Source organism: Porites lutea, chromosome 5 (genome assembly GCF_958299795.1).
Source record: "Porites lutea chromosome 5, jaPorLute2.1, whole genome shotgun sequence".
Taxonomy (NCBI): Eukaryota; Metazoa; Cnidaria; class Anthozoa; order Scleractinia; family Poritidae; genus Porites; species Porites lutea.
Window position 1 is genome coordinate 17,989,642 of NC_133205.1, and position 14,583 is coordinate 18,004,224.

Here is a 14,583-nt window from a genome sequence, read left to right on the forward strand (position 1 = left end):
GAGAATGAACACACTTGACCACGGTTAATCGTATTGGCAAAATTTATAACTTGTCTGCCCCATTGAATAAGAAACCACGTGACGTTGCTTTTTCCCATCAATCCTAAAGCGCGTGCAAAAATTAAATGGCGGATATCGTGAATAACGGCTATTAACCGCGCAAATAGGCAATTGCATGATGGCGTCATTTTACTACTATGACCAGAATCCTTTAGGGTTTTGCTTTCTTGTGCAAATGAGGGCTTTTGTTATTTAAACCTCACTGGGGCTACCAAATTTAAATATGAAAGGGAAAAAGAAAAGAATTCTGGTCGTAGTAGTAAAATGACGCCATCGTGCAAATGGCCTATTGCAGAAACGTCAGTCACAATCGAAAACAGTCCAATTAAGGTCTACACTCACGTCAGCCGAACGATCAGAACCCATCTACTTAAAGTATGACTACAGGGGTCCGTTCTTTTTCCATGCTAAATAATATTGCTATGTTGGACTCTGGAATTGTGAGATATCCTCTTGTTAGTCTTTCTTATTCCTTCTGTTGATTTTCCTTTTGATCCATCGTATATACTTGTCGACGCGCGTGTAGACGCCATATTTTCCTTTGGTGGCACACCCTTGACTCCAACTCGCTAAACCAACCACTGCCCAGCTGTCTCGATTATCTAAACGTCTTATCTGCAAACAGTTGAGACATGAAATCATCAAGAGTGAACGTCATTATGATTTGCTATCCCCAAAGATTTCTCCAATAGAGCATTTTCACTCACGTGGGCAGTATCTATGCAAACTTTATGGGAACAAAAGAAAGCGTTTTATTACATTAGAAAAGACTTTAACTCCCATAGGATTTGTTTGGAACACCAAGAAGGCAGTCTCAGTTTTATTGTATGGCCGACTGACCTCATGTGAAAATGCTCTGTAGCTACAGTGTTTAAAGAGTTATCGAAGTTGTTTGCCAATGGTGTCACTTATTGTCAACAGGAATAAAAGAAAACGTCCACTGCTATACAAAAAAAATATTGAATTGTTTTTAAAACAGGGAAAATTTAATTCTTTATTTCTTAGCAAGCAAAGACGAAAGAAAATGATACGAAAATCGTTTATTTTCTCTTTTACTGTTATTTCCAGTGTTCGCAGCCCATTTACTTTTCGTGATGTCCATAATCGGTTACCACCATTGTTTTATTCAGCGACAATAGCAATAGCTTGGCAATAGCTGTAACCAAATGTCGTCAACAAAAACGTCTTATGATGTCAAATTTATGATTTCATTATAAACACCTCCATCCACATAATCCTCCAAACAATGAAAAACTCTTTCATTCAGCCCTACTTTGCTGCGTTGCTTGGGAGGGCCTGGACTCAGGACTAGCCCTCCAAAACTGTGAAACTAGGATCATAACTATTTCTAGTCATGACTCTAAGTCGGGTCCCCTATTGCAAGAGCTAGAATGGAACGGACTTTCCATTCGCCGAATACTGAAGCAAACTCCTTAGGGATTCTGGTCGTAGTAGTAAAATGACGTCATCATGCAAACGGCCTATTAAGGTCCTTGCAATTGAAAGGTTTAAAGTGTACAACAATATAAATCTACATAACACTAAAAAGCAAACCATTAGTGGGGATCCACGATCGCCTTTGCAAGCATTTCTGTCCCCAGTAGAGTTCCCAGCGCAGACGACTCTTTCTGTTATTGCAGCAGGATTGGTCGCATTTTTACGGCAGTCGCGGAGAGACGCAAACTTAATTTGTGTCTGTTGCAGGACCTGAAGTAGGGCACCTCCTACATCTGAAGGGACCTGAGATTAAACATAGTTAAAAAGATGATTTGCAGACTCCTAAAAATATAGCAAAATCTGTTTTCAGCTGCCGTGGGTCTGCGGAACACGCCTTCGATTCTCACCAAGTTAAGGTTGGGCGCACAGGTTGGGCGCACAGGTTGGGATGCTTCTCTGTGACCTCACCAAAAGTACAATAAGTTTGCAAAACAAATAGGGTGTCATTTTCGTAATAAGGCACCTTGCTCCTGAATTAAATCAACACCGACAACAAAATCTAGCCAAAGAGGTCTGTTGCATTCCATGGTTTCAAACTGAGTGAAAACGAGAAAAATGATAAATCCAAAACAATAAGATATTACTTCTGTTACACGTTTTCACGTTTTGATTTAATCCCTTAATTAAGCCATTGAATTAAATAATGACGGGTCACCGAATGCTCGGATTCTAACAAAACATTTTTAAGGGAGATCTTCTGTTTTCTCAATAATTGTAGCCCATTGCGAAAAAAAAAAATTAAATAAATGAAAGAAAGAAGAATGAAAGAAAATGAAAACAGACGTCCTCTCACCTCTTGAGAAGATCCCCATCCCGCTATAACGCTTAGCTTTCCAGTCCTTACATAGAAATCGTCACCTGACTGCGGTAGGCACGCTGTTCTCACAAACGGCGATAGTTTAACATCCTCCCTCAAGCGTACTAACGCCAAGTCATCTTCCAGCCCGGTCATGCTGGCGTTTGGATAAATGACCAGTTTCTTAGCTCGTACGTTTTGTTCTGTTCCCTCTTCTCTTTTTCGATCATGCTCACCTATGTAATCGACAACCAATAAGTGTTTGGAACTTAACTAACCTAAAAAAACTGGCCTTATTTTTGGAGTTTTTCGGGCGGACATGGAGAGTGACACTCGCGCAAAGAGAGCGTGAGAAAAAACAAAATTGGCCGGGCGAAGAAAGGGGCGGCCTGCCCGTCGACCGTGTCTCACGCTCCCGCCATGGCCTGCCTCGTCCCCGTGGTTGACACCAACTCCTCTGGTGTAAATGTTAGCTTTTCCGAAACATTCCAAGCAAAAATTGGATACAAACTACCTTTGAAAGTTTTCAAGGAAAGAAAATTCAGTGTTGATACATTAGAGAGCTCTGAGGTCTTATCTAGAGAACAGACTCAATAGGAAATAACCCATGAAAAGTGTCTTATATTAGAAATGCTTATCATCTCTTACCTACTTTGATGACAACATCTTTTGGTACGATGTTAGCATGGTTAAGAAAACACCTTGCCAGAGTTAGGACCCAGTTCCTTTTTATCAGCACGCCACCACACCGAAATTTGCTTTTCACGTAAACTGCTACAGTCCACGGCCAGGCGCCAGGTTTAGCCTTACTTTTACCCACGATGCGAGAACCACCGCGTTCGTCATTTCTTAGCTGTGTGTCTCCCGCAACTCCGCATGCGCTGTAATCTTAACAAAGCAAAAAAGAATAACAAGCCACAGAAAAACGTGGGTAAGGGTTTGTACCTGAAATGCACAGCGCTCCGTGATCGGATATGGAAATCATACGGAAATTAATATTGACTATCGCTCTATTCGGGTATAAAAAACTTTTTCTTACTACTTGTTTTCAAAACTCAAACTTTGAGAATCAATTTATTAGGGCAAAAAATATCAATCTATTCACGATTCACGATTGTTTTCTAAATCATTTTCACATTGACTGCCAGTACTAAAAGTTGGGGTAATTAAAGATCTCAGTTCTATCACATCTCAAGGTAAGCATAAGTGTTAGTCTCTTAAATACTTTATTTAATCTTACCACTTCCTTTAGCCGTGATAAGTTCCTTCAGTTTGGTCAAGTCTTCAAAATTCTCAAGAAGATGGACATGGGTTCTAAACGGTTCCGACGCAATCCCTCGCAGCTCCTGCTCATCCACGCTATTTGTAACGCCAATAGCGTAGATTTCAAAGTCCTCGCTGTCACGTAATATCATTGCATCTGCCACAGGGTCCCCACCAATGTTTGATCTGCCATCTGTGATAAGGAACAGTGCCTTCTTGCTGTTATTGCGAGTTTCAGGTACAATTTCTTCGATGGTCTTGTTTAACGCAATACTTGTTGCAGTGCCTCCTGCTATAAAATCCAGGTTTTCTAAAAAAAATATCAGTTTGCTTCATTTAATACATCTTCAGCAAACCAACTCATGAATTTTACAAAGATGATGGAACGAAACTTCTGCATAAGGGGGGCAAGAGTTGTCTTAATGGAGTCCATAGTGGGTGAGGTGTTAATGAAAAAAAGTTGGCAAGAAGAAAACGAAGAACACAAGAAAATGATTTTGATAATGATAATTTCGATAAAAAGGTGAGGAAATGATATGATGATGATGATGATGATGATGATGATGATGATGATGATGATGATGATGATGATGATGATGATGATGATGATGACGATGGTGGTGGTGGTGGTGGTGGTGGTGGTGGTGATGATGGTGATGATGATGATGATGATGATGATGATGATTTAATGCAAGACAACGCGTTTGTAAATAAGCAATCTGAGTGACCGAAATAGAAAATTCAGTCAATTCGATAGGAAAGCATTGTCCTTGACAGCTCACACACCTCATTTCAACCATTAAAAATAAGACGAAAGTAAAAACAATGGTTGAGATTTTGTTTTAAATAAACTTTTATGATGATGCAAGGGAGTATGTATTAAAAACAAAACACTTACCAAGAACTTCAATAGCTCTATCTTTGTTGGGCATAGCGTTTGTTTGTAGATTAAAAACCACTCTTGCAGTCGAACTGAATATAACAACCGCAACTCTTGTGCCCGAGGGAGAACTCGAGATACCGAACTCATCAATGATTGTTTTGGCGAAAGCTATTCCCTTCTTGAAGTTCGCTTTGCCCACACTTGCCGAGCTATCGAAAACAAACACCAGGTCCAGGCCTTCTGCGCCCGAGGATAAGCCAGACCGTGCAAAGCTGTCGCTAGTACTCCAGCTTAGTTTGTCGATAAAATGTCGACGAAGGCTTTCCGCGACCCTCTGAAGCCCTCTCAAGGGATCTACAACAAATCATTCGTCTCTGATAAGTTGTGGTTTGATTAAAGGATAATTTTAAAAGCTTCTGTAGAAATATCAAATCGTATTCTGTCCGACATTTGTGGTGATAGCAAGGCTGACCTTGTTGTTATGGATTGCTTTCTAAAGAGATGTCACAAAAGACGCTACGTCTCGGACAAACTAAGTATATGTGATTTTTTGGAACAATTGTAATTTGACAGAAAGCCCCATGATAAAATTAGCAAGGACGAACACCATCCACTATACTCTACCTTACGGACTGTAAAGGACTCTTCTGAAAGGCTTCGAGGAAAAAAAATTTCAGCCTCCTATAGTCAACACTGAGCCCTTTAAGAATTGCTTTGTAAATAGGCTATGCTATAGTTATAACTTAGTCAGAATATGATTCTACTTTAATTGTAATTTTTAATTTAACTTATTTATAATTTTTTATGACTTTTGTCACTTGAATAAAGATTATATTATTTCTATTATTATTATTATTATTATTATTATTATTATTATTATTATTATTATTATTATTATTATTATTATTATTATTATTTAGAAGAGAGATTTGATTCTCAATTTAAAAATAGTCCAAGATTAAATAGTCCAGGAGTTCGGGCTTCGGCGACGGCAAAGGCAGCTTGAGGTGATTCAGGCAGAGCCCCTTTTTCTCCTCCTAACTCAGGAAGACATAAGGAGACTCTGTTGGCAGGTTGTGGCCACGAACAATCTCAACCATGACTTTAGCATCAAATACTTTAGTTAACAGCATCATGCAGAAGACGCGTCCTCGGACACTTTAATTGGAATGATTACAACGTAAATGCCGTTCTCTTGGCTAGACCCCAGGCCTCATTTATCCTCGCGAACAATTCGTTTTGGATCGCGTTGCCCGAGCAAAGTGGTTCGCCTCATCACCTCAGCTATTTAACTTGAATGCGCAACCTCAAGCGGTTTAAAAACAAGCCTAGAGAGACCCGCTCAACCCCTACTTAACCAAATCATTTCATCTAATACAGGAAGCTAATGTCAATACCTTAATATATAAAAAGATTCAATGACACAAAGGAAACACGTCACTTGCAAAAGAAGTGTCAGTAGGACATAAGTACTTACCTATTCTCCTGCAGGTTGGGGTAGTACCATTCCATCGCACAGAACTGCAGGAATAACACAGGCGAACGCATTCTAGCGACCTTAAACCGTCAAGTTCGAAGCCATCATCACAAGAGAAGCGGACCTGAGTTCCTTCGTAAAATAAGCTTCCGCTACGTTGACCATTGTCAGGTATACCTGGATCTGGACACTTTATCTCTAGATAAGAAAAACAAAAAGGTGACTTGGGTCAGCTGAATGTATATGATCGTGGGGGAAAGTGTAATGCTGAATCGGACAGTTGTGAACAGTACTTGTAGCTCGACGTGCGACTTCCGGCATCGCTGATGATTGACTTCCGTACTGGTTGTCAATTCGTGAGCTATTGCTCAGGACTTTACACAAACACCAAGAGAGGATAAAGGGGACAGAGAAGGCATCCCCCATACACACCTTATTCCATAGGTAATTAGACTCGAGTTATTTTTAAGACCACAGATCCCAAGGGGGAATAGACAACAGCCAATCACATAGCGCGAATGTGTTCCGCGTGGATGACCCACGCTCAGAGCCACGCGTCCTTCACGAATTGACGGAGAACAAAATGGAAGACGCGGAGAGCGATATTGCTATTCGTTTTGTCGACAAAAAGGACTACAGAGAGATTTCTGCTAAAGCTGTGTCAGCGAAACGGAAATTAAAAAAGAATCGCCCTTCCTCTCTTGTATAGAGCTAACAGTACAGCAGGGAAATCCTTAACACACTGAATATTCTCTCAGAATCATTTATAATTTACAGTTTGAAGAGAGCAATTTCTGGTTTGATATTTATTCTTTTATTAGTCTTTTATTATTCAACAAACATAACACTTGGCATCCTACTTCCTTTGTTCTACAAACGACCGGTCTCAAAAGACCGGCAAAATTTCTCATTTTATTAAAGCACTGAGGTTACGAAAATTTGGAGTAAAATTGATTTCACAGGTTGTCAAAGAGTCTAGCGATTCCCTTTTCCCAGGTGAGCGCCGACTCATTTCACGTTAATATTCGGGAATACCCTCGATCTCTTTACGCTTTCATTGCCTTTCACCCGACATGTTTTGCACGGCGTTTAGTCATGCGAAACCTCCACGAAACATCCACGCAGCGCGCGAGGTAACTTTATTCCGATTCTAAAAATAACTCGAGACGAATTACCTGCGGAATAGGGTGTGTATGGGGGATGCCTTCTCTGTCCCCTTTATCCTCTCTTGACAAACACCTATCATTACTTTTCATTCAATGTTTTTCTGTTCCTGATTCACTTCAAATCCTACGGAAAATTCTTCATAACCAGCTACCGCTAAGCAAATTTTGAGGACTTCCAGTTTCTATTATTTTACGATTGACCTCAATAATAAAATAATAGAAAACTATGCACCTTATATTTCAAGGATGGTGCCGTCTTTTGTAACAGTTTTCCGGTCCCTTTTTTTCGAAAGTCCTGATAATTGATTAACAGGCCGGGAGAGCTGTTGTTGTTTGCATTCAAGATTGAGGTTTCAGTAGTTTTTCAGATAATAAGATAAAACTATCAGTTAATTAAAAGAACAAAACAAAATGGACTTGCTTTTTTGGCGCCGACCTGCGCTGTTATTCCTTAGATTTTAATTTAAATGTTTGATTTCGGGCCCGAAAATTATATTTACCAGAACTTTCAAGAAACGGGCCCCTGGTCGTCTATTTCCTTCAGGCGAACCTTGAACTTTTCCGCTTTCACCATAGGCTATCGAAAACGATCGTTAATATTATCATCATAATCATCATTATTATCATTATCATTATCATCACCGTCATCGTTATCGTTATCATTGCCACCATCATCATTGTTAAAGTCGTCGTCGTCGTCATCGACATCGTAATCGCCATTATCATCATCATCATCATCATCATCATCATCATCATCATCATCATCATCATCATCATCATCACCACCACCACCACCACCACTACCATCATCATCATCATCATCGTCATCACCACCACCACTACCATCATCATCATCATCATCGTCATCAGCGTCATCATCCTCGTAATTGTCATCATCATTGTCATTGTCACTGATTACAATTATAATTATTTATTTTTACTTCAGACAAGCACTTACTTTCTGTACAACTGGGTAGTCTTCGTGGTTTCCATTTTAAATTTGTACCACAGGTAAGCTGGTCAACTCCTCTGAGGCGGTATTTGTCTTTACAGATATACCTGACAGTTGTACCGACATCAAAGCGATCTCTATCCGGCGTAAATCTCCCGTGTCTTATGCGGCGTGGTCTTCCGCACGATGGCCCTGGTTTTGCTGTTAATAAGAAAAAAGGTTATTGATCATTATGGCGTGTCGCGGACCAAATAAGGAAGATGGAGAAATGACTATTTATCCGAATCATATAGTGATTTTACTTAGCCCGTGAAACAAATACTAGCAACTACTGCAAAATAGCTACTAGTAAACAAAAGAAGATTATGGAATTAGTGCATAAAAGTGCGTAGGATTCTACTACCTATTTCACGGGTTAAGTAAAATCACGCTAGCGGGCTTGAAAACAAGGATATGAACAACAAAGAGAACAATATAGTTACACTTGAAAGAAATAAGAAGTATGACCTAATAATAATAATATTAATAATAATAATAATAATAATAATAGTAATAATAATAGAATCCGTCCGCCATATAACTGCAGAAGGCGAAATAGTAGCTCAAATCCAGTGTAAAAACTGGAGACACGACAAGGTTGCTTAAGTTCTTCGGAGGCAGTGATAGAAAATGACCAAGTGAAGTTACTGTGGGATTTCAGAATTCACAGAGATCACCATTTAGACCACAATAGACTTGATATTGTGGTGCTGGAAAAAGAGGAAAGATGGAGCCGATGTAGCTTGCCCTTTTGATTCACGGGTAGCAGAAAAAGAAAGGGACAAGATCGACCACTTTCAGGACTTGAAAGTGGACGTTCAAAAGATTTGGAACTGCAGAAGAGTATCTGCCTTCACTATTGTAATTGGAGCCCTTGGGACTGTGAGTAAACACCTAAAGATGTGGATCAGCAAGTTGGGAACACCTGGGATTATTGCATTGCTCCAGAAAGCTTGTTTGTTGGGAACAGCTAAGATCCTAAGAAGGACCCTAGACGCCAAAGGCTATAGGAGAGAGCTTAATGCTTTGGTGAATAAGGCCACCTATAGGTGTGAAGCATGCACATCATCATCATTATCATAATAATAATAATAATAATAATAATAACAATAACAATAATAATTTTGTCACTTATCACGCAGAATTCGCATATGCAGATGACCAATGAAATGCGCGTACGTAGCCCTCAAACCTTTCCCTTCTGGGAGGCAACCAACTTTCTCAGCGGACACTAGCTAATTCTACCGGACCTTACATAAGATTAACGCGTGTGTGGTATTCTTACATACTCATACTTACCGGGCAACAGACACGAGGGAGTCCTTCCAATCCACCTGCCCCGGCTGCATTTTATGAACAGAAAACCAATAGCTCTGTAACCTTTATTACAACTGTAAAGCGCAAGTGTCTTACTCCTCTTGACGTATCCATTAGCTATACTAGGGGGATCACCACAGCGTCTTCTTCGCGTTCTTTCACAAAATGCTCCTATTATCAACAGAAAGACCTCAGGAAGTACTCAACAATGTTCTAAATGGGGAGGCTCCGCTCCGGGGCCTAATCCCTATACCCTTTTATATAACATTCTCGAAAGAAGAGGTACCCCTTTCGTATACCTTTCATTAACAAATGGTACCTCTTTCACATAGCATCCCATTTAACTGTTGTAAATACACTTGCTTTTAAATATGAATAAGTCACAAAATTTTCTCCACTTTTTCACAACCATAAAATCCTTCTTGTACAGAACGAAATGACAGATTTTCCTACGCCTTCACATACTTCAATTATTGAAACCCCTACCCTTTCATGTACCTGAAGCCGAAAAGGTATCGCTTTCGGGGGTAACGCCAAGATGATATGATTTCTGGTCACTAAAACAACACTATCACCTGATCAGAGTTTAATGCCGTCAACTGACGCGATGAAGATGACTACCACACAGGTTGTCAAAGTGTCAGTCACTGTCAACAACAACCGTCCTGTTCAGGCCTAAGTTCACCCGGACGATCGTACTCAACCTACTTAAGCTTACCGCGGCAGGATTAGCTCTCAGTCGGTAGAGCGCTTGACTGCAGAGCGGGAGGTCGGGGGATCGATTCCCGTGGCCGGACCAATACTCATGGTATAAAAATAGCTGAGAAATAAAGGTACTCCCTTTGCACTGCTGGCGGGTAGACCTTCGCGTGGCTCGGATTACCATGTAAAATGGCGGTCCACCAGTTGGAGACGAAAAATAGTGACCCCAATTAGCACTTTCGCGCAAAATACTTTGACACTCAAATAAAGAGCATTTTTTTACGTGTCGACGGAAGGATAAAACAGAGAAAAGAATGTCCGTTTTCAAAATTATCCCTGTGGACGGGCCTTTTTAGTCAGCACTATACCTGTAAAGCCTTTTGCACAAGTACATGTCACATTGTTGACGCTATCAATGCAAGTAGCCCCATTCTGGCAGGGATTGGATGCGCATTGGTTAATGGCAATTTCACAGCGTTGACCAGAGTACCCTGATGAGCAGACGCATGTGAATCCTGAGGTGTTCTTGTTATCCAAACATCGTGCACTGTGCTGACATGGAGCAGACGTACAATTCTGGGCCGCAGGAACTGAAAAGAAACACTTTGTAAGTCAGTTAAGCAGTTTCAAACAACGAGTCACTTAGACTGTTCACAGTCCCTCTTTTTTTTCCTTAAGATCGTCGAGATCGAGTGCTCTGCCTTACGGACGGCCATCTTGGTTTCGAATGTACCGAAGGTACCGGCGTGCGTTCCCAATCCTCTAAGTAGATTTGACACTCATTTGGGCTAGACTTCGAACATTTGAAACCAAGATGGCCGACCATTACGTAAAGCGCTCGATCTCGACGATCTTACGGGAAAATAGGGAACTGTGAACAGCCCACGAGTAATTTTGCTGGTACCGTACTTTCTATGATGGCCTTTACGGGAAGCCTCCACCCGAAAGGGGTTTCTTTTTAGGCTTCAGGTATTAGAAAGGGTGGGATGTCATTAGTTAAAGATAATGACGGGGTAGCGAAATCCGTGAGTAAAAATGACCCAAAAGGGCTAACAGCCCCCCGTGAAAATTGCTCCAAAATACTAGGAAATGGCAAAATAGAGCAAAATCAATCAATTTATTAATTTCATTGTTTGATTAACATCGGTTTGTGTATTATGTCATGTTCAATTTCAAGTTCAAAGTAAGGATAGCGCTCTTTGATCTTCTTGATCTCGGTGCGTACCCTCTTAATTGTAGCAAAAGAGAAAAAAATTACACTAGAAACCTTGGAGTGCAAAAGCCGTCAGCCTGCAGTCGAGATTCTGTTAACGCACATACGTTTTTGGCCGAAAGCATATTGTATTAAAAGTTACAAAAATAAACGCCTCTCTCTTTTAAACGCCTCCCGTCTATTAAACGCTCCCTCTCGGATCCCTGAAATTTAATAAACGCCCAGGGCGTTTAATAGATCATTTACGGTATGTGAAAGGGTTACCATTTGTTAACAAAAGGTTTACGAAAGGGGTACCTTTTCGTCCAAAAATAGTATGTAAAAGCCTGTAAGAGGTCGGACCTCAGTGTGAAGCCTCTCCGTAAAAATTTGTTGAGTACCCCCAGGACTTTGGTTTAATAATTAAGTGATTGTTAACGTCAAATACATACTAATCCGGATTCATTTTTGGCTCTTTACTTGTATCATATTTTTCTTACCTGCATCGACAATGTCTATAAAGACCCCCATAATTAAGAGTGCTTGAACAAGTAGAAGAGGTGAAAAGTCCATGCTTTTAAGTTCTGTAAAAATTACAATAATAATCCATGGTTATATCTTCTACTCTGTTAACACAGTCTTACTTAACAACTACTTTCAGTCCGATTCGATTAGAAAATGTTGTGTGCAAAAAATCACTGTCAAAGCAAAGATACAAAATAAAAATATCCATTGCAGCAAACGTTCACGTCCTATAATTAGCATTTTTTTTAACGTTTAGCAAACATTTGCGTTGAAAAATGCTATCATGTTGACAGCGCACACGGATGGGGGTGGGGAGGGGGTTGTCTTATCCCGGAAAAACAGCTGCGACCTGAACCCAAATATGATATCCTATTTTCTGCAAACACACTGTAATGAATGTTCCCACTAGCTGCTTAAAATCACTCAAAGTGTGCTTTTTTAAGGGACGAATACTCCTAAAAGAAAACAATTGCGTCGCCGAAAATCTTTATCCAAGAACTAACCAAATTGTAAGCTTTTTTAAACCGAAACTGTTTTAACTTATACCTCTCCGGGAACAAACAAAGAGAAGAGACGGAGGGGGATACCTTACAGTATAAGGAATTGATAACTTGCTCTTAGTAATTAATGTTCAATACAATTACCCAGAATAAAATGTTTTCAGTAAGAATCTTATAAGATCAATATCTTTCAACAGCGAGCCTGCCTGCATAAACAAACATAAAACGAATCGAGGAAGGGGAATTACATTAATCATGGTTTCCACATGATTAATCACTTAATGCATACCGTATGTTACTGTCATTGATGAGTTTTGTCTTCGATCACTACTAGTCACACGCTGGATGAATCACCCGATTTTGCCTTTTTCGCTTTCGTTCAAGTACATATATAACAATTAGTGAAACTATCGAGAGCTTATCTTAAAAAAAAGCCTTTAAGTAGTCTGACGACAACATAAGCAATCTACAATATCCCGTATCCGTGTACTGCTCTAACTGGTGACATTTTGGCGATTGTCCTAGCTTGACATATTAGATACATTTAGCGTAACTTACCGTCTTTAAATGAACCTTTGTTCCCCTAATTTGTAGTACTTTCACAATGCTTTGTTTTAAACTGAAACGTCAAAAACATGAGCGTTTTAGCTTCCTTCAGCAATGGGGTGCGATGACGTACTGCGGAGCTTAATCCAATTAAAGGCAATGAGGACGTAGATGTCACTCGCAGATTGTCACGCCATCATGAGTATTAGAACTGCCGAACAGATACAGTCTGAGAGCAGTCTTTTTTTCTTCTTAGTCCGTCGAGCAAAACACGCGAGACACGCAAAAGACCACGCGCGTGCACTCCCCTCACATAATCTGAAGAAAAAGAGAGACTGCTCTCAGTCTCAACAGTCTTGGAGATCATGAGATCGACAAGGACTACGAATGATGAGACAGTGATAAGCGTGTGGAGGACATCTGGATAGCATCGCTAACACATTTCGTTCGGTAATTTAGGTGATGGGCAATAATAACCCAACATTTTTTTCTGTCTTTTGTTTCTCTTTTGACAAATTTAGCCCTTGAACACGCTCTCTGATCTTTTCTAAGGAAGAGGGCAGGAAATGGCGCTCAGTAGGGGAAAGGAAGGATACATCGCGGGGAGCACTGGAAAGAGAGCCTTAGTGCAATTTCCCTAATTTTCCTTCCGCACGATTTTCTCGCCTGTCCCCCCCAAAAAAGGCCTTATCACTAAGTGTACAAGTTCACAACAGATATTAGTGAAGCATTGAGCCTTGGTGAAACTCGATTGCACTCCACCATGATCACTGAGCATTGTTTTTTCGTTTCTAGGAGATATGGAGTGCAGGTTTATAGGCAACCACTCCTAGTCTGAAAACTGTCTGAAAGGAGGACAAACTTCCGCAACCCAGTTTCAGATAAGGAGGAAGACCGCGCATTTTCATGACCCAGAGCACGAGAGAAAACATGGAGAGTTCATGATATTTTGACATACTAAAGTAAGTATGACTGGCATGGATCGACAACTAGAAAGTAGATCTGTTTCTTTGGTGGGCTTATCTGTCCTATTATTCTATCCAATTTTCAGTGAGAGCCCCACGCAATGCAGAGAATTCAAATGCGGCTAGCAGGCGAGCGTGGCAGGCGCCGGTTAGTTTTAACAAAACGCCTGAGAGGAAAATCCCTTTTCTCCCCTCGTGTGTGCACCTATCCTTGAATTCTTTTCTTCGCCCTAAAAAACTGGCGCCTGCTAAGCCGAAATGCTTGACGAGTATACCAAGCTTGCTGAAATGTGGTCCCTAGTCCCTCGTCAACTGGACAGCTGTAGTTTTCATTATTTCCTGTTTTTTGACAAGGGAATAAAAGCCTTTCGTTTCAAAAAACAGGAAATAATGAAAATTACAGCTGTCCAGTTGACGAGGGACTAGGGACCACATTTAAGCAAGCTTGGTAACCGTTCACAAACATCACAAGCGTGACCTGGGCTCCAGTTGTTTTGTTCTTTTCAAAATGGCGGCGGGTTTCTCAAGTTCCACTTTAGCTTACGTACGAGGATCACAGTGTTAAAGGAAAGGTAAGCAAATCTTTTCAGTACAATTATATAGCACTAAAAGCTTGTGCAAACGTACGGCAAATCTGTCGATTGGAAGTGGTCCCCCCAAAAAGGTTTCCTTCGGGAACACTTTATCGCTTCAAGTGGTCTCA

The 14,583-nt window shown here is 40.5% G+C and overlaps 1 protein-coding gene across 1 annotated transcript; it reads right to left on the minus strand.

The window, feature by feature from the left end:
* Positions 1 to 267: 267 nt before the first annotated feature.
* On the minus strand, positions 268 to 13,030 carry LOC140937033 (complement C2-like). The gene is made up of 12 exons (XM_073386557.1): positions 12,928 to 13,030; positions 11,845 to 11,928; positions 10,521 to 10,742; positions 9,433 to 9,621; positions 8,101 to 8,295; positions 5,977 to 6,174; positions 4,515 to 4,853; positions 3,594 to 3,926; positions 3,002 to 3,241; positions 2,351 to 2,589; positions 1,615 to 1,800; positions 268 to 675 (listed from the first exon to the last, which is right to left on the minus strand). Exons 2-12 carry the CDS (start codon positions 11,915 to 11,917, stop codon positions 517 to 519), a joined length of 2,373 nt encoding a protein of 790 aa, XP_073242658.1. The 5' UTR covers positions 11,918 to 11,928; positions 12,928 to 13,030; the 3' UTR covers positions 268 to 516.
* Between the last annotated feature and the right edge of the window lie 1,553 nt (positions 13,031 to 14,583).

What these genes read in the sequence shown, in the direction of transcription:
- LOC140937033 (XM_073386557.1), bottom strand. Translation starts at nt 11,917, where the DNA reads ATGGACTTTTCACCTCTTCTACTTGTTCAAGCACTCTTAATTATGGGG. An exon ending in TATAGACATTGTCGATGCAG is followed by an intron (nt 10,743 to 11,844) that starts GTAAGAAAAATA and finishes GTTTCTTTTCAG; the next exon opens with TTCCTGCGGCCCAGAATTGT. An exon ending in TAGAGCTATTGAAGTTCTTG is followed by an intron (nt 3,927 to 4,514) that starts GTAAGTGTTTTG and finishes TATTTTTTTTAG; the next exon opens with AAAACCTGGATTTTATAGCA.